Here is a 20760-nt window from a genome sequence, read left to right as displayed (position 1 = left end):
TTGTGCTGATTTTCTTGCGAGCTATATAGGCTCAGATCGGGAGGTTCATCTTTGCCCGGATAGCCTTCCTCAGGTCCTCACTCACCTGGTTGAGGAGGACGCAAGAGGAAGAAGGTACCAAAGAATGTAAATTATCTGTATTTTCCCTCTTTATATAATGAAGCTCTTTTTCCCCAAAAAAAGAGGCATGATGTGGAATGGCAAAAGTGTTAAATTCCAAACTAAAATTCAATATGAACCACCCCCAACTTCTTCCCCTCTCAAAAGAACACACACTCTCTCCTCGTCTATCCATGCAGTGTTACCATAGTCCAATGCACCCTTTTGTTAATCCTAGATTCCTTAATTTTCCATATTCCACTCAGTAAACCCAAATAATGGGTATGAAATTTGACATGTGAGGAGAGGGCATGGTCCGTCGATATATAAATTTTCAGTCCTACCTAAACTGCTAAATGAATAAAATTTTAAAGTGAAATAAGAATGGAAGAGAAGGTTGGACAAATAGTTAGAATGAAAGACCCTATGAAGAGCTTCCATCAATATACGTTCAAATAGATGGTTACACTCATTTAAAGGTAGAGCAACTCTACCAAGAAAAGAGAAAATATTAGTAGTCTAGATCAAATCTCTTCACACACATACAGAGGCATCCATAGCATAAATTATGAGCATCAGAAGGGAGGTGGCCCAACAGGACCAGGTGGACCAGGCGGTCCTGGAGGTGGGGGCCCAACAAAGCAGTCGTTCAGCAGCCAGCAACAGCACAAGAAGTAGAAGCTGCAAAATCACCCAAATGACCCAAATAAAAAAAAAAATACAGTAAGTAATTATATTGAATTTTGGACAAACAATACAAAAGATAGCCACATTGTGTATGTCATTCTAACTCATTCAATAACAAAGATACTGTAAAATCCTCATCACTCACCAACAAGATATGAAGTTTCCAATCCCACCGAAGAAACCACCAGGTCCAGGCCAGAAACTAGGTCCTGGAGGTGGAGGACCCCAACCAGGTCCTCCAGGTCCTAGAGGTGGAGGACCCCAACCAGGTCCTCCAGGCCCAGGACCCCATCCAGGGCCGCCAGGTACTGGTCCTCCAGGACCTCCAAGCCCTCCTGGACCACCAGGGCCTCCTGGTCCTCCTGGACCCATTCCAAGCTTACAAGCAGCACTCCTACCACGGCACCAGTAGCACAATCACCACAGTGAGTACTAGGGTAGTAACTCTCTAAGTCGACCACCAACACCACCACAAAGAACAATGGTGAACAAATACACAAAGTGTCCTGAGATCAAAAAAAAAAAACTTTGAGAACAGGGAGAGAGAGAGAGAGAGAGAGAGAGAGAGACGAAGAATATGTGAGCTCATTCTTTATATATAGCGGCCTTACTTGGTTGTACATGGCATATATACTAACCTTGAAGTTGGTCTCTGTTCATCTTCACATCCAACAACTGGTCAACACAAAACACTTTAACTGGAAAGTTCTTTTAACCCCCAAAAACCACTATTCCTCCTGCTGCACACTTGCCCTTTTCACCAAACCTTCAAAGTTCCAAAACCATCTCTCTCTCCCCATTCTTGCACATATTCCCCGACCTGCTGTATTCAAATACTTCTGTGAATCACAAAAACCTGATACCAAACTCTGGGTGATCTCTCTTTTGCTCTGTCTCTCTGAAGGCCAATCTTTTTTACCTTTTCAACCTTTTATCAGCCAAGAGACTTTCATCAAGGGCCTCAAGCCAAGTGCTTTCTTGAGAGGACATTGTAAAACTACTTTGGCAGGTAGGTTTGGCTTGGGGATTTGATCGTGTTCATCATTTTCCTGGGTTGGGCACTTGGGCTTGGACCTACCCATACCCAACCAACAAGTATCAGCAATTTCTCTAGATCAAGAAGAACCTTCCAAACTCTCTCTGTAAAATCCAATATTTCAGCAATATGCTACCTTACCTCCATTAAAAAAAAATTTAAAAATATGCCACCTTACCATCCTACATAATGACTGAATCAGGATCTCTTAGGTCTTATCCATGTCAGACTTGGGTTGGGAGAGGTTCAATATTCCACTCATGTGTTACGATCACATTTATCTCACATTGGTTGTATGAGAAACTTGATATGGGTTGATAAATTCTTGGGTTCCCTCACCTTATAAATCAATTTATGGTGTTGAGTTTTTCCAAGCTCGTATCATGGGCATTAAGATAAGACTAATTTGTGAGACTGTTTCGTTCCCTAAGAACATGAATAACAGATTGGCTTACTCTTTTTTGTATAAATAACTCCCTCTCCCCTTGCTTTTGCTTATTTGTAAAGATTCAAGGGGATATAATTACATTATAAGTTGTGACTTTTTTTACACATGGGGATGGTATTTCCACCAATCAAGAGGATAGGGCGGACATTTTGCCCACCCTTGTATGTCAGGGTGGAGCTTGCGCCCCCGCCACTGAGAAGATTTGACTTTTTCTTAAATATAAACCCTTCATTTAAAAAAAAAAAAGGTCAATAATGAAATTGTTTCTTTTACAAAGAATTTCTTCCATTCACTAAGGGGTGGGCCATACACTTGACAAGGGTACATTTTGTTTGGTGAAAAGTTGACAAGGGTACAATGTTTTTTCATGACATGAGATCCTGTATGCCAAAGTCAATACAAATTGATTTTGTAAGAGATTCGCTACAGAATGAATATTTTTTATTTGGGTTGATGTTCTCTGTGCTGCAGCGCACTCTATGCCCAAACATATGGACCAAGGTGATCATTTCCCCACCCCCATGTGACTGGGCGCAGCCTATACCTTAGGCAAAGAAAACATTCTCCTTTTAATTTTCTAGCAATTTTATATCGTATACCTATTCATAATAATAATAATAATAATAATGGAAAAAGAACGTGGTTCCTGTGTCTAGATAGGAGCATGCGAAATCACCTTACCGTCTTCTACAAAATCAAAAATCTCATCTATGTTGATGCCCATGCGTGTGCTCTCATTGGCCCCTACATTGGTGGAGGGGCTATATAATCATGCAGCAATATCTTGCCCAAATAATAATAAAAGGAAAAGATTCAAACTCGGACCTTTCCTTGCGGCCCCCCACATTTATTTCTATTTTTTGAAAAAATTATTTGGACACCCCCTGTACTATGGCCTAATTATTTAGTCTTCCTAATGTTTGAAACAATTACTTGAACAACCCCTGTAGTTTACCATTTCTTTCAAGTAAGTCCTGTCTGTTAGTTTAGTGATGATGTCATTGGTTAAATTTTTTGTAATACCTAAACTACCCTTAAAGGGTAGTGAAGTGACCCTTTTACTCTCTTCCTCCTCCTCCTTCCTACAATCTAATTTCAGATTCAAACCCTAATCGATTTCAAAAAAAAAATCTCTTTTCTTGAACAAATCTCAAATCAAAATAACCCAAGTTAATTGATTTCAGATTTAAACCCTAATAAATCTCTTTCATGGCCGATACAAGTACAAAATAGGATTTGAGATTTAAACCCTAATTAGGGCGATTCCCTTGGGGAAGACAAACTTCTGATTTTCGTCTTCCTCTTCTTCTTCTTTCTGCACTTTGAATTCCTCTTTCTTTTAAGAGAACTCACCCTATTGTTTCAATTTGGTGATTTTGTTCTTCATTGATTTTTTTGCAAATCAAAGAAATGGACTTGGGAATTGGGATTTACCAAGTTGTATCCATCATCTTTCCTTCTTTTTTTTTTGGGTTGAACAATTGTATCTATCATCAAGGAAAGTACATTTATAGAGTAATTGGGTCAGAGATTGGTGAGTTTTATGATTCTGATTATGTTGAGTTGTTAATATAGATTTATGAATGTATGATGTTGATGATGACCTTCGTACTCTATATATTTTTTTAATGGGTACTGAAGGAAGAGAATAAATTGTTGTTTTTTATAATTTCAATTGTTATCCAAGCTTCTCTGCTTCCCAGTTATTTATGTAGTTCTTTGCCTTTTGAAAGTAATCCATGAAGATCAGAGTATGAAAAACTTTTCATTTCTTTTCAGTTCTATTTTTCTTCTGGGCTCTTAGTACAGAGCAGGAAGGAGAACAGTAGCTTAGTTTCAGAATAAACAACAAGACTCCTGCAATGGTGGTAACCCGTCACATTAGTTTCAGAGTAAACAACAAGACGTACTCCTGCAATGACGGTAACCCGTTACCATTCATGCAAAGGGGCAAAAAGTTAAAAAAAACTAAATCTCTCCGCTTAAAAGCCATTAATTAGATGCTTTGCTTGCTATAAGAAGAAGGGGGGGTAAATCTGTCAATTTCACTATTTTCTATTGAATATGTGATAAGAGTAAAATGGACTTTTCCATTCAACCAATAACAATAACTAACACCGCCAGGTTTCAAGGGTGTTAAGTAATTGTTTGAAACGTTGGTAATCGTAAGCAAAATGGCCATAGTACAGGGGGCGTCCAAGTAATTTTCTCTTATTTTTTATATATTTTGAAAGTATGGGATTCACATGGATTGATAACTTTTTCAGACCACTAATAAGTGGCAACATGTAGATTCCTTCCTACGCTGGCAACATAGGAAACCCTCTCCCTAATAATAAAATAAAAGCACAAACAAATAGAAATTTCCATAATTATTATCAACAACAAACCAACTTAAACATTCAATAAACATTGTAACTAAATTTTACTCACTTTCAACAAAAACTATAAATATATTTTTTTCACACATACCTTCTCTTCATATTATTTTACTATCAACTTTTTTCAATTAAATTCTTCAATTGAAAATTTATTTTATATTTTATAAGAAAAAAGGTTTTTTTCACCTTCAATGTTTATTTTCCTATGAGCACGTTTAGGCTTTAGCCACATGGAAGAGTGATATAGCAATTCTGACTATTGGATATATAAAACCTGATGTAGAATAGCAGTGTTAAATTATTAAACTAAAATTCAATATAAACCCCCCCCCCAAACCTCTTTCCCCTCTCAAAAGAACACTCTCTCGTCTATGTCCATGCACTGTTACTACAGTCGAATGGTCCAATGCACCCCTTTTGGTAAATCCCAGATTCCTCAATTTTTGATATTCCACTCAATAAACCCAAATAATGGATAAGAAATTTAACATGTGAGGAGAGGGCATGGAATTTTCAGTCCCATTTAAACTGCAACAAGAATAAAATTTTGAAATGAAATAAGAATGGAGGAGTAACTGAGACAAATAGTTAGAATGAAAGACCCTATGAAGAGCTTCCATCATTATACGTACAAATAGATGGTACCAAGAAAAGAGAAAACAATAGTAGCTTAGATCAAATCTCCACACACACACACACACAAACATCCATAGCATAAATCATGTGCATCAGAAGGGAGGTGGCCCACCAGGACCGAGTGGGCCAGGGGGCCCTGGAGGTGGGGGTCCACCAAAGCAGTCGTTCAGAAGCCAGCAACAGCACAAGAAGTTGAAACTGCAAAATCATCCACCAAGATAATATAAGTATTATATTGAATTATCGAATGTAACGGTTACTCCATTGTGACTAAGTGGTCATCACAGGTTCAAGTTTGGAAACAGCCTTTCTGCGGAAGAAAGTAGGGGTAAGAGGGCATACATTATGACCCTCCCTAAACCCAGCAGTGGCGAGAGCCTCTGTACTGGGTACGCCCTTATATATTGAATTATCGACAAAACAATATAAAAGATAGCAGCCGCCTGTGTATGCCATTCTAACTAATTCAATAACAAAGATACTGTGAAATCCTCATCACTCACCAAGAAGAAACGAAGTTTCCAATCCCACCGAAGAAACCACCAGGTCCTGGAGGACCCCAACCAGGTCCTTCAGGGCCTCCTGGACCCATTCCTAGCTGAGAAAGCTTACGAGCAGCTCTCCTACCACGGCAGCAGCAGCAGCAAGATCAGCACAGTGAGTACTGGGGTAGTAACTCTCTAAGTCGACCACCAACACCACCACAAAGAACAATGGTGAACAAATACACTAAGTGCCCTGAGATCCAAAAAAAAACTTTGAGAACAGAGAGAGAGAGAGAAAGAATATGTGACCTCATTCCTTATATAGCCATACCAGCCTTCAAGTTGGTCTCTGTCCATCTTCAGATCCAACAACTGGTCAACAACACAAAACACTTGCCAGCAACTTCTTTAACTGGCAAGTTCTTTAACCCCCAAACCCACTATTCCTCCTGCTGCACACCTGCCCTTTTCACCAAACCTTCAAAGTTCCAAAACCATCTCCCCACTCTTGCACATATTCCTCGACCTATTGTATTCAAATTCTGTGAATCAGAAAGACTTGACACCAAAGTCATAATGTATGCAGCCTTACCCCTGTTTTCACAGAGAGGCTGTTTTCAGACTCAAACCCGTGACCACTTGGTCACAATGGAACAACCTGTACCATTGCACCAAGGCCCGCCCTCTCAGATATTGTAATTCAAAGGCTTTTCATTGTTTGATAAAAGAAAAAGAAACAGAGTAGCAGGAAAGATAATAGTTTAGTACCAACATTCGGATAAAAAGGAACAGACAAGTGCAAAGAAGTCCAAGACCATAGTTATTTTAATCCATATTAAATAACTACTATATGCTATAGAATAGTCATTTGAACACATTTTTTTCCTATTATTTTTCTTTCTTTTTTTTTTTTTTGGGGGGGGGGGGGTGATGGGAAGGTGGAAGGGGCTGATAGACATCAGTTTAGAACCATAAATGCTCTCTTTATTACTAAACTAACACTTGAGGCCCTCAATCCCAGCTCTATGAATAACTAATGCAAGTCCTACCGTTTCCCTGCAAAAACTCATTCTAGCCCCTTTTTTTTTTTGGGGGGGGGCGGGGAGAGATTATTTCATTACATTAACTTAGATCATTAGTAAACTGGATACAGCAGGTCTAATATTGCATGAGCATAGAAATGGTGCAGGGAAAGGAACTTAAAATTGTACATGGTGAACCCCATTTTCTCTCAGCATTTCACAAAGGGTATAGATTCACCTCATTGTAGTAATTCATGTTCAGATTCTAATATAATGTTTTATCAACTTCCACACAATTGAATTGCAATATTTTCTTCCATAATAGGAAGCAAGCTACTCATACTTAACATACACCTACTTCATACTTCTGTCAAGTACTTTCGAAATGAACTGAAAACCTAGATGAGCATTAACATTTACAGTAAGAGAGACTCCTGTGATAAACCTTGTCCATGTCAAACTTCAAAAGCTATAATGAGATCCTTGACCATATCTGTCCCAAAGTTTAAAGTATTGGTATCAGGTACCATATCGGAAGGGTGATTTTAAGAGACGTATCGTATTGTATCAGAGAGGAGCAAGATATGCTAAAGATACATATGGAAATCATCAAAAAACATATGGAAATGCTTAAGATATATGCAAAATATAGTTTTATAACATATCATGTTATAAAAGGAGAACAAAGTAGGACGATACAAGTGCATTCAATTGATTAAATATAAAGGACGAGGTTTCTTACATGTATTGAAACCAATTGTTTTTAGGTATCTTATCAACACCGTATCGCCGACCCCATGTAGTTGGGATAAGGCTGAGGTGTTGCTGTATCGGCACCATATCGTATCAATACTTTAAAGATACGATACATATCGATTAATAACGGCGGATACGGAAGGATACTTTAAACCTTCATCAGTCGTTAGAATAGCATTTGTTTCATTAATAAAAAAGCATAATAAAAATTCAAAATCATAAGATTCAATCCACCACCTAATACGATCATCCATGCAAAAAACATTTTGTAAATAAAGCAAAAATATTCATAAAAACATTGAAGATATGGGTGAGTTCCTTCATAAGTTTATTTGTGGTGTCTCTGAAAAGAAAGAAGCCACTGAATCCTGCTTCAACTCACAAACCGGTGCCAGCCTGAACAATGGACAGAAAACCTTAAGAAGATTAAGTTCTTGGATTGCAGAATTATGGAATAGAGGGAATATCCAACTATGATTACAACGAAAAGATCAGGTGTGGCTGTGTGATATATGGTTTTTCAGTAGAACCAGACGGGAAAATAATGAAGAAAAGAATGTTAGAATTGCTTATTTGATTTGTGCTGAAAGCACTCTAGGAGTCAGTCATAGCACATTGAATAGAACAGAGATCACTTACCTAATCTCCAAAGTTCAGGTGTCCCAAGTTCCAATTCGTAACATCTGAGAGAGAGGGGGGGGTGGAAGCAGAGAGCAAAGGACACGTATGTTTGACAAGAAATTAATAGAAAAGAAAAGATTCTAGTAGTTTGTTTGATAATGAAGAATAAAAGAAAAGACTAATCTTCTTCCATATTTGAACTTATCTTAAGAATGGTGAACTTTTCTTCCCTCACAACTTCTTTTCAAAATTACAAGATTTGGCAGGAATGTTTCATTTTTTACTGTTCTTTTCTTTTTATTGCTTTGTTTGATTTTTTTTTATTTTCTTTTGTATTCATTTCTTTCCCATCAAAATAACCAAAAAATATTATAATGTAAAAAAGAAAATAAAAAATTATAGCAGTCTACGAATATGAAATCTATACAAAAACAAAACTGTGCATAGCCCTGAAAAAGGAAGGACATCTCTCACAAAGGTTAATCATCGATGAATTATGTGTCCATTGAAAGACCTTCAAAAGACCTTTTGTAACGCCCCAAATCCGGGTAAAAAATATGGGTGCTGGCCCTCATGGGCCACCGTGTGATAGCTGATAAAAAAAAGTCTTCCATTTTTGTTACTCTCTAATTGCGGAAACTAATACTATATCAGAATCTTACTACAACAGAAGGGTCTAAAATCAACAAACATCAACGTGGTCAACTTAGAACAACTGAATGTTTCCATTCGCATAGCATAATTGTAACATCAGAACTATCACATATAACCCATTGTACTTTCTGATACATCTCTGTAAGTATCTCATCAATTACATCAAAAGTAACTTCTTCCAAACCTTTACATTCATTACAACAACTCTAACACAAGTTCTAGAATGTCTCTAATCTCTCTGATCATCTACTCAGGGGGTCTTATGGCCTTCCCCCTGGCTCACCTAGTAAATCAATCTCATAGCCTGAAGGGCTTATACCAAGGGTAGCGGCGATGCACCCAACTTCACTCCACAAAAAGTGAACTCGTCCTCATCTCTAGGTCTGAAGACTACCTCCTTCTCAAAGCAATGGATACTGGCATGATAGGTAACCAACCAGTCCATGCCCCGTATCACATCAAACTCTATCATGTTCAAGAGCACTAAATCTGCCGCTAAGTTTCTACCCTCTAAACAGACAAGGCATCTTTCATATATTTTGTCCGTCAATACACTACCAGATGGAGTGGATATGCGCAACTGACAGCCCATAAGCTTAGGGGCAACTTTGACTCGTGCTGCAAATGAATATGAGAGAAACGAATATGTAGACCCAGAGTCGAATATCGTGTTTGCAGGTTGTCCTGATATGCCTAACATACCTGCCACACACCACAATACCTTAGTAATACTTTTTCTCTACTATTCACGAATGAAATTACTAGTATGCTTCAAATTATTCAATAAATAAATGCAGAGTCAATCATAACTCAATGTAGACGTATCAGTCACTGCAGAATTTGAGGCCTCAGCATCCTCTACAGTCATCGGGAAGACAATGCCCTGAGCTCCCTGAGAAATTTGTTTGGTCTGTTGAACCTGGTGCATCTGTTGGCTCTGGGGTGCTTGTCGCCCCTGGTAGGCCTGATGGTGTCCTTGTGAGGCTGGTAGTTCTTGCAGGTCTGGTGCTGCTGTCCACCCTGGCCACCCTGTTGTTGTTGACCACCCTGTCCTGGGCAATTCCTCGCCCAGTGTCCTACCACTCCACATCTATAACAACCAGCAGATCCAGAAAAACATGGCCCTCTGTGAAGTCTCCTTGTATTGTGTTGCTGCTCTCTGGTCCTCTGCTGCTTCTGAGGAGGGGCTGCTCTGGCATCTGGTGCACCTTGAGGGCGCTTGCCTTGACTCCTGTCCTCGGTGTGAGTAGGATCTCTACTGCCCACATCAAATATTCGTGCTCGCTCGAGTAACTCTATGTAAATGCCCAAACGAAATGCTGAAATGGTAGCACGGATGTGGGGCTTCAAGCCCTGCTCACACTTGTGCGCCTTGCCCTCCTCAGTAGCAAACATATGTGGAACAAATATTGACAACTCCTCGAACCTCCTAATGTACTCAGCTAGAGGCTGGGAACCCTGAGTCAGCTGGAGGAACTCGACCTCCATCCTTTGTCGCAGACTGATCGGGAAAAACCAATCCAGAAAAGCCTCAGTGAACCGATCTCACGTCAATGGTTGTGGACCAGCCTCAACGGTATGGCGGGCAGAATTCCACCAGTAGGCTGCCTCGCCTTCCAACATGAATGTGGCGCAGGCCACCTTCCGAACATCTGTAATGTCCAACAGCTCAAAGATCCTCTCAACCCTTCGTATCCAGGTTGGAGGCCATAGGGGATCAGATCCTACTCCCTCGAAGTCTGAGGGTCTCAATCTTTGGAACTGCTTGAGTGCCCTCATCATCTCAGTCCCCGGAGCATATGGAACATAATGACCAGCTCTGGCTACAGCTGATTGCCCACGTAAGGCGCCAACTAGAGCATTGATGGCATCTACAATATCATGTTGTGTCCATGCCGCCACTGGAGGTGGAGGTGGCAAAGTATCATCTACTCTGGGCAGCTGAGGTGGAGCACTCCCACCGGATGCTACACCGTCCATATAGTGCTGTTGAGGTGGAGTACTCCCACCTGGTGCCACATACTCAGCCTAGTGTTGAAGAGGCGGAATCTCCCCACTCTCACCATCTTTACCAGGTGGAACCTGAATGGGAGAAAAGAGACATAATGAACAAGGGTGATTGGAACTTTGTTAAAATTATCAGCTCACCATATTGGAGTACATCAAAGTCACCTACAACCTGAGTTCTTACCAACAGCTTATGCTCTTTATCAGCACTAACTAAAGAGGAGATCTAAGGACCTCACCAAAGGCAGCCAACCCACAGCTGCAAATAAAAGGGAACCAAAACTCATAAATTAACATCCCTAGGTGAGCCTGAGGGCTTATTAACCGTTAGTCATCCATCAAATGAAGAGATATAGCTGACCAGCGAGCTGGTATTAGGACCCACCCTGCCCCGATCAGGATCCAGACGCTGAAGATCTGCCACAGCATCACAGCCCATAAGTAACAAAGATTGCTAACCAAAAGCAAGTAGACTTGGGTGACATAAACTCTCTAGTTGAACTTGGAGCCAAGACTTACTAAGCATGACATAAAGTTCTGTTTCCACTCTAAAACCTCCTTTCTCAACAATCACCCAATTCGCCTACATGACACCTTTTAAAGCTATTAATTTTGTCCTTTCAAGGTTTTCACATCTCCAATACTTAACATGGTAGTGGAGAATTAAACTTGGGTCAAATATCAATAATATCTAAGATCAAATGTTTCATTATGTAGAAAAATTGTCTACCTTTGCACAAACTTCAGTCACAAATCTCAAATCTGACAATGATCCAACAGGAATATCACATAGGAGAACCAAGTTCAGGTAAGGAAGTAACATCGAGTATAAACAATAGTATCAAAAGCATTAACAAATAAGAGCATTCTTCCATCATCAAAAACAAACCATGTTTAGAATAAATAAGCCTTCAGCAAAATTCATAGCTAAAAAATGAAAACTTGCTACTATATAGATAAACTGATACATAAGCCTCAGATTAGCATTTTGGCACATTCTTCCTCACCACCAACAACCCAGGTATGTATATATACCTTGGTGCGCATATGTTGTTGAGGCTCATGCCTAAAGTTATCCTCATCGGCAGAAAAGGAATTTATGAGCACAACAACCATCATCAATCAAGATGTCAGGAACCTTAACTTAGCTACTCCATTCCATTAAACTGCAAGATAAAGCCTTCAGCTCTGTTTTGTTGGCAAAAGAGAAGCGAAAGTGGAGAGATAAAGAAAAGACATAAAGAGTGTTTTCCACAGAACCATATACTTTTTTGACATTTGATCGGGGAACAAATCTCGTACTAACCCTAGGAAACCTGACAACCAAAGTTAATCTTATCAATAGATTAAGCCCAGATTAGCATTTGGCACAATCTTCCTTACCAGCAACAACCCAGGTATGAAGCCACCTTGCTGCGCAAATTTTGTTATGGCTCATGCCCAGTGTTGTCATTATTGGTAACTGGGTTCATTAGCAATGGAATGCATAAATCTTCATCTTTCAGTTATGAAGATTGGTGAATGAGCTTCCTAAGAACACTGAATACATGAAAATGTGATCTCAGCTATATGAAACGGGAAAGGAAAACAATAGAAGGGGGGAAGAGAGGGAAAGGCTGGAAGGGATAAAATCAAGAAAAAAAAAACCAATTACATTAAAAATTGAGAGGAAAATCAGTAATTTCCTAAGCTCGGGAACAGGAAATGAAGGAGAAGAAGTTAGGACGAAAAAGAAACCTCTTGTGGTTTCACCATTGATCTGCGACGAATTGGATAACACTGGAAGGGTTAAAGAGAAGATGGTAATTCAGCTGACGCCACAACCATTGTCATCTCATCAGCTATCATTCTCATTGAATCATCACTGCTTCAAGCTTACATGATTCTGCGAAGTTCTTCTGCTCAGTTAAAGCGTCATCCAAGGGTGGTTGATATGATAAACCAGAGCGGGAGCCTGAAGCTAACCCTAGCGGCCCAGCCTAATAAGTTGGGTTGGGCTGAGGTAGGCAATAGGCCCAACCCAACTTGAAACTGTTACCATTGGGCTCGGCCCAGGTGATCCTGAAGAAGAAGATTTTATTTTTTTATGAGAAAATAAAACTATATTAAGCAAGCAAAGATAGAGTTTGTACAATATTATTGTTCGAAAGCATCATATGCTCTTGTTTAAGGGATACTGAGATACATAGGTGAATCAAAGAGGGGTAGGAAAGATGCTCTGTTCTCAGGCCCAGTGGGCCTGCCACCCAAAGGTGCTTAGTCCAGTCACATGATATGAAGAGATCTCAAATGGATTTATTATTAGATCCACATAACACACAACGGGAATCAATCTGGGCCCATTTTGAGATTATCGCTTTATTAGGTAAGCCTGCATTTAAAACACACCAAATGAATAATTTAAATGTAGAGTGTAAAGGAAGCTTCCAAAGGAAACGCCATCAAGAAGAATGCTTAGAATTTAATGGAATAAACAAATGAGCTGTTTTCTTAGTCGAAAATCCACCATTGTTAGTAATTGAGCATGTCCAAGAGTCTGCACTATTGAAAAAGGTAAGATCAGAGCAAGCTGAGGGATAGCAATTTGGCAGCATGTGCAGAATTGAAGGTGGACGAGAGCCAGAGTTGTCAAATACATTACAAACAAGTTCATCAGTAAAATTATTCCTCTTACTGAAGAAGATTAGTAAGAAGAAGCAGAAGTTGATTGGATCCAGGTTTTCAAGAATCAAATAGGTGAATCCATCGATTTGGATCTGGATCGGCCATGACCAATTCGATTCAGCCGATTCATATTCAAAAACCCTAGAAATTCCTTGTTTTAGGATTTGAGGGCTGATTCTAGGTTTTTGGAGACCGTTTCCGACTGTTCCAATATGGACAATGGAATCGGCACTGATGGATTTTGTTCCCAATTCCGTGTTTTAAAACACTGATATAGGACCTAAGGGTATCAAAAAAATCAAACCAAAACCATGAAATCATTTAATAAATGATTCGATTTTGATTTTAAAATTGAGACTGCTTAGTTAAACGGTTTAAATCGAAACAATAATTAGTAGTACGATGCAATGGCAATAATTAAGCATTAATGATAACAATAAATAATTAGTCAATATATAATGGTACAAATAAACAATTATTTAAAGAAAACATATAAGAAATTCATACTTAAATTTCAAAAATAAAAAACTAAAAGACGTATAATGGAAAATAGCCGTTTGAATAAAAAAAGTTTTAAAAAAAACTTTATAAAATCGTTTAAAATCGATTAAATCAAAACCGTTTATATATGGTTTCGGTTTCAACATGTGAAACCGTTTATTAAATGATCCGATTTTGATTTCACCTAACAAAAACTTGTATCAAACCAAATCAAACCGTTTAACACCCTTGATAGGATCATCTCTTAGGAAAAGGAAGAGGATCAAGTGATGGTTTTGATACAATGTCGAAGTGTTAAATCAAAATATCTAAAGCTAGTAAGTGAAGAGGCCCAAGCCCAACTAGTATATAATGAGATTTAATGTGTCTCTCAGAGTTATCCAATGTGAGATTATTCCCAACAATCATTCACCAGTCGTTTGACCACTCGAAACGAAAATAGAAAATACAAGACAGTGGCTCCCATGTGGTGATTCTAAACCAGATCATTAAGCCAAAGTTCCGTTTCGGTCTCTTTCACTCTTTAAACAAGTTGTCTTAACTGGTTCTTATCAGTCTATTATCGGGTTGTTGTCAGTTTGGTTTCGATTTTCCATATGTATATACATTCTTTAAAACTCATCTCAATCTGAAAAGGCCTCACTCCACAAATGGAGCTCTCTGAATTGGATAACAAGATAGAATATGAAAGAGGATCATCAGATCGAGCTTTACTGGATTATGGTCCTATGGACCTCGTGCAAACTGAGAAATTGGAAGTGAATATGGTCCCCTACCAAGTGTATGAATAAATGCCTCTGTAAGTTTTGATTGTTTTCATCAAAGTTTTGGTTCGCTCCAATCAGTTTTAGATTTCTTGGTGTTCTTTTTCAATGATTCTAAAGATATATAATGAAAACGCATGGACCAAGCAAATTCATGATCATCAATATCATCATCACTTCTGGATCACCAAAGACAAACGATCCGTATCCTGATTCCTGAGTACTGACAACATTGGACTTTGGACCGCTACCTTTCCTTTATACACGCCTAATTTGGGTAGCTTCTTCATATAACCTAAAGTTTAGGCAACTGGAACGCATAAATAGTAAATACAGCTTTATGGCCTTCTTATCCCTCATAGTATACGGGATAATCGTGCTATAAGCCTATAAACGGTTGGTTATCGATCGATCACAGTATTCAGTCGGTCCTAATCCGGTGATTGTCAGGCCACTACCTTGTACTTGAAACATGAAAAAGTATCGTCTTCAATTATCTGTCCCTCCATTTCTTTCAATTCCTCTAATAGGGGGGAGTGGACCCCACTCAGGCAGTGTGTTCGGGCAGGGGATAGGGTGGTCATTTCCGCCTCCCTATGAGAGGAATTGAAGAAAATGGAGGGACAGATAAATGGAGACGATAAAGATCCCCTAAAACACCCGATTATTAATTGATCGGTGCTTGAGTTTGACACATTTAGTAATTGGTCAATCATGTTTAGGTGACTGTCGGGCCGATACCTTGCACTAGAAACACTTTGATTATTATTTGGTCATTGCTTCAGTTCAATCCATTTTGTAATCAGTCAGACCAGTCTCGAGCTTCAACTGATTAGTTCAATTCAGGCAAACTTTTGAAACCCTTAGGAATTGGAATTTGGATCAAACCTAGCATTGATCGGTCTGTCAGCTTGAGAATTATTGTCTTAATGTCCTAACCCTAATTTCCGTACAATAATCTCACGAGTCGAATCAGTTGGGATTGGGATCAACCTAGACCAATTCCAATCTGATCCCCCTTCTTGAAACCCTGATTGGGAGCCAATATATAGTTTCTTTGGTCTCTATTCATATTATTAATTAGAGAGAACATTGCTTGATTGCGTGGCTCCTGCACCAAGGGCCAATGGAAAAGTGCACCTAGGCATCTAATATGGGGGCAGGATGGTTATTTTACCACCCTAGGTGTCTGGATGTAGGGGACACGATCAAGCAGCGTTCTTTTTCCTTATAAATTATTAATGATTCATATGTTGAGACCGTCCAAGAATGTTTCACTAATGAAAATTTTCTTTATGAGTGACATGCTCTCTTCTTTTTTTTTTTTTGGGTAGAAGGCATGTTCTCTTCTATTGTATATGAAAAAGTGTACATGAAAAAGAATGAGAGATGTATTCTAACTTCACTAAAGTATGCCATTTATCTATAGCTAATCTAGTTTTATAATATAGAATCATATATATTCAAACTTTGACTAGCATCAATAAATGCTTCTCCTTGCTATTAAATCTTGTTCTCATGGCACAATATTGGTTAACATTTTGATATCTATATTTCTTGTGAATTTGAAAACCTCGATATAATTTAGAGAGAAAGAACATTGCTCCGTAGCGTCCTCTTGTGTCTTTTCACACATGGTTTGAGGTATCGTGATCCGATCAGTTATACCGGGCGACCATATCAGTATCGACACAGGATGATCTCGATACTTGGCCAATGATGTATTGGTGAAACAGTAAGAATTAAGGGTAAAATTGTAAAAAAAAAAAATTTGGATCTTTTGAAAAACTGGGGTAAAACTGTTTGATACGGGTTGATCTATGTCAATCTAATCAGTATCGTGTCTGTTTCAGGATAGTCAATACCCGATCCAATACCATGTACTAAATCCATGCTTTCACATGAAAAAGTAAAATGATCACCCTGCCCCTCCCCTTGGATGCCCGTGCACTTGCTCCCACTATCATCCACCTAGGCAGTGGAGCCACACAATCTAGCAGCAAACCCCTTTTCTAGGTTCTCAACTAATTAAAGAAAGGTCCAAAATATCAATGTCCCTATATTGTGCTATATTGCTTTATTTATTTTAAAGTAAAATGATGAAAAATTGAAGAAAAAAAAAATCATGTAAAATAGGAATTTTCCATTGTTCATATTATCATAAAATATTTTTTTTAAAAATAAGTAAAATATATATTATTTGCAAAGAAAATTTTACAATGAAAAAAACATGGCTATGGTAAATCCTGGTTGGTGGCTTCTATGGCTCTCAGAAGTCAGAAGAGGTTGGCCATAGACCATAAGAACCCTTCTTGAAACCCTAACTGTCCTAACCAAAATACCTAATCTACAAGGCATTAATCTTCACTTAACTCATCATATCATTCCAAATATAATCTGGACAGAAATCCATACAGTTTAGTCCAAAAAAAAATAAAAAAATTCAAATGAATCTATCATTGAAAGTGGGCCCACAAACAGCAGGCCAGTATTTAAAAGTCTAAAAAGGCAAGCCCAGCCCATTAAAACCCTCCTCCATGATTAGGCACTTATACCTAGAAGTAGAAAAAACCTAACCCTTACCCAACATCAACTGCACTGACCCCATCTTATCCTATCCAGGTACCACATAATACTATTATGTGATAAATGAAACATGTTATTTCATCACAAAGCTAATAATTAGGATTTTTATGATTGTTTGCTTTTCCAAATTTTCAAGATTTGATTTTCATCACTTTTTTTTATTCTATTTAATTTTATTAAATTTGGAATCGGGATCCAGATCGGGTCTAATCGGTTTCGATTCAATCAGAATTGATCGAGAATCGGTTAGAATTAGCCTAAACCCTAAAAACTATGAGAATCGGATGCTTCAAAACGATAAGAATTAGGATTGACCTCAGCCGAATGATTTTGATTCTTGAAACTATGCTACAATCCATGGATTTAGGAATCCGCATGGTCAATCTGTATTGGTATCAGTCACGGCCAACACCAGATCAGTGGTACAACAGTCAGAGATGGCAAAATAATTAAAAGGGCAAGAGATCGTTGCCTAGAGTTGGGACAATGAGAGCAGCGCACACGAAGGCATCAATATGAACAAGGATTTTTTTTTATTTCACAAGGAGGGGAGGGAAGAAAGCTAACCAGTCGCGTGGTTCAACCTTGGTGTATGAAAAAACCGTCTACCCCTAGTGAAATTGAAAATCGCATCTAAATAAATGCCTCTACACGCACTTTCATTGGCTATTTTGCACTGGTGCAGGGCTACACAACTGGTTAGAGTTCTCTTAACCTTAAAAAATTATCGAAATCTTGAGGGGCAAAATCGTCTGATATTGACGGGATACCAATAACTAAATCCCTGATTCCATCGCAGTGAAAGTTGACCAGAATTTCAGAAACCAAACAACAACTAAGGCAAGAGGAAGAAGCTAAACACAGAATCACGTAATCTCCCAATTTGAATCAATTTTCTTTCTCTACGTTTCCGGTGGAAGGAAGGAGGAATCAGGAATGAAAAAAGTTCCTTTTTCCATGAAAAGCACCTTTTGAAAATGAAGTCTCTTTCCCCCCACCAATCAATATAAGAGAGAAAGACACACTTTTCTTTCTTTCTTTCTTTCTTTCTTTCTCTAGAAAAGTAAACTACCTAATGAGCTACCTAATCTACATATAATGAAAAGCCCATTTATTTGATCATAAGAAAATTGGGCCCTCCCATGGGCTTTTTTTAAATCTTAATTAAGCTTTCCATCCATGTCATCACGTACTTTAAATCTTCAATTTGGATTAATTGATGCCAATTTATATAGTTGATATGTCCACTTCCCATTTCCTTCTCATTGGATCCTTCAATTCCTATAATTGTATCTGGTGGTGGTCCAGCATTGGATGTGGACTGAACGATGAATAAGTCCATCACCAATGACAACACGACATGTGTGCCCCGAAGGTTTTGTGGTAAAATAGTAAAAAAATAAGCAGACTATGCATAAAAAGTTTTTCAAATTCACAAAAGGGGGAGAGATATGAGATTTTTTTTTTTTCAAAAATTTTTTTTTGAGGGTCACATGGTAGTTCTGATGAGGTTGAAATTTAATAGATTGAAATTGTATGTTGCAAACAATTGTTTAGTCGGTCGATTGATTGGTGATTTACCGGTTGGAGTGCGTGTCAAAACTTGTAATCAGTTTGTTTCAGTCTCAGTTGTTAAACAGAGTAAGGAAATGGTTTCCCCCTTTTTTTTTTGGGTAAGGATAGGGAAATGGTTTCAATAGCTCATTAGTTAGCGGTGAAGACTAGAACTTATCGCATTAAGGCTCTTGTTGACAATGATGTTCTTTCATCTTTTTGCTAATAGTATTTTCTCTTATCCATCAAAAAAATCAAAACCAAGAAAACCCTGTTCCCTCTAAAATGATAAACCCTACCCATGCATGTTTTTGGTATTGGTTTGGTATTATCGTATTAGCCGGCTCTGATACCGATACCCATCCTTGAAATGGTACATATAAGGATAAAATGTGAAAAAGAAAGGGGGAGCACTTCTTTGGGGAAAGCGTAAGGGTCACGTGCACGAACGTTGGCATCTTGAGGGGCAGGATTTTCGCCTTTCATGGGAGCGGGGGGTCTTTTCCAACCCCCCCCCCCCCCCACACACACACACACACACATTTTCTCCAAAAAAAATCTGATAGGAGTATCTTAAGGAAAATTATCACCTCCAGTTCCCCTGCTCGGCCCAGTTCTCCCAGTGCCTTTAATAAGGGGATGACCCCACCCGTACAGAGTGTTCGGACAGGTGTAGGGTGGTCATTGCCCCCCCCCCTCCTCCCTATTGAGCTGAACATGGATGCCACTTCAAGCCCATTGGTGTTTCTTTTTCAGTTCTCGCATGTCCATTAATGTCATGTGCAAAACTAAAAGGATTAGCTCAAATATATTTCTATCAACCATTCCTTTTAAGACTCTATGCGTTTGGTTTTCTTTGAAAAAGGAAGGCAAAAAGAGAAGTTTCAAACTAATAAAGTGTATTAGGGAACACTAGTGGATATACATAAGAAGCCATCGTCAAAATATTCCTAATCCCTTTTTTGACATGGGGAGCATGAATTAGTTAAGTTGGTAATCAACATCTCCGTCCTATATATATATATCCACTCTACATTGGACAAATATAACCTACAAATTTCATGGAGTATTATTGATAGAATCGATTGTCAAATTTTGTGGAAAATAATTACATAGGATTCTTTTAATTTCCAACCTCCCATGTTTGATATGATATAATGACAGCAAATTTTTTTTTTGGAGAATGTTCTCTGTGTCGGGGACACAGGCTGCGCCCAAACACATGGGCTTGCCATTCAGGGGGGTAGGGTGGTCATTTCGCCCACCCCCATGTGTCTGGGCACAACCTGTGCCACCGGCACAGAAAACATTCTCCTTATTTTTTTTTTTTTCAAGACTTAGATAACTTATTTGATCGAGATAAGGTGAAGAGAGAATCTCTTAAGTCATCATATTTGATTCTTTGATAAGATTGAGGAGGGGTAGTTTTGACATTTCCATCCTGAATCCAATATGTATTGGGTAAACATAACCTAACCTACAAGTTTCTTGGAGTATTGATAGATTCAATTCAATCAACTTTTGTAGAAAATAAAGGACTGAGTCGCGGGTGTTGGATGGACTAGAGAGGGCGCCACGACGGTGTTTTGTTAAAATACCAAAGCATGATAGGGGTTTATGAACCCTAGAATGGTCGGTGAATCATTCTATATGGGTGGAGGAAAACTTTGTTCGAAAGTAATTTGCATAGGATTCGGCTAATTTCTAATCTACCATGTTTGATTTGATATCATGACAATTATTTTCTAAGACTTATATATGTAACTTAATTTGATTGAGATATGATGAAGAGAGAATCTCTTGAGTCACCATATTTGACTCTTCGATTAGACTGAAGAAGGGTAGTTTCTACGTCTCCA

At 38.6% G+C, this 20760-nt stretch overlaps 1 protein-coding gene across 3 annotated transcripts; it reads right to left on the bottom strand.

Moving 5' to 3' along the window:
- Window positions 1-552: 552 nt before the first annotated feature.
- Window positions 553-6097, bottom strand: LOC122657459 (cuticle collagen 2-like). Of its 3 annotated transcripts, XM_043852165.1 has the most exons (3): window positions 5867-6097; window positions 932-1136; window positions 553-780 (listed from the first exon to the last, which is right to left on the bottom strand). In XM_043852165.1, the coding sequence occupies exons 1-3, from the start codon at window positions 5877-5879 to the stop codon at window positions 675-677; spliced, it is 324 nt and encodes a 107-aa protein (XP_043708100.1). In that variant the 5' UTR covers window positions 5880-6097; the 3' UTR covers window positions 553-674. The 3 variants fall into 3 exon arrangements, with proteins under 3 accessions (XP_043708100.1, XP_043708099.1, XP_043708101.1); XM_043852164.1 differs by lacking the exon at window positions 5867-6097 and having other exon boundaries at window positions 932-1322; XM_043852166.1 differs by lacking the exon at window positions 5867-6097 and having other exon boundaries at window positions 936-1322.
- Window positions 6098-20760: the final 14663 nt, after the last annotated feature.

Source organism: Telopea speciosissima, chromosome 4, assembly GCF_018873765.1.
Source record: "Telopea speciosissima isolate NSW1024214 ecotype Mountain lineage chromosome 4, Tspe_v1, whole genome shotgun sequence".
Lineage (NCBI taxonomy): Eukaryota > Viridiplantae > Streptophyta > Magnoliopsida > Proteales > Proteaceae > Telopea > Telopea speciosissima.
This window is presented reverse-complemented; position numbering and strand designations above follow the sequence as displayed.

Bases quoted from the DNA above. Each gene is read 5' to 3' on its own strand.
- LOC122657459 (XM_043852164.1), bottom strand. From the start codon at position 1,158: ATGGGTCCAGGAGGACCAGGAGGCCCTGGTGGTCCAGGAGGGCTTGGA. The intron at 781-931 runs GTGAGTGATGAG...GTGATTTTGCAG, and splicing joins GGAAACTTCATATCTTGTTG to CTTCTACTTCTTGTGCTGTT.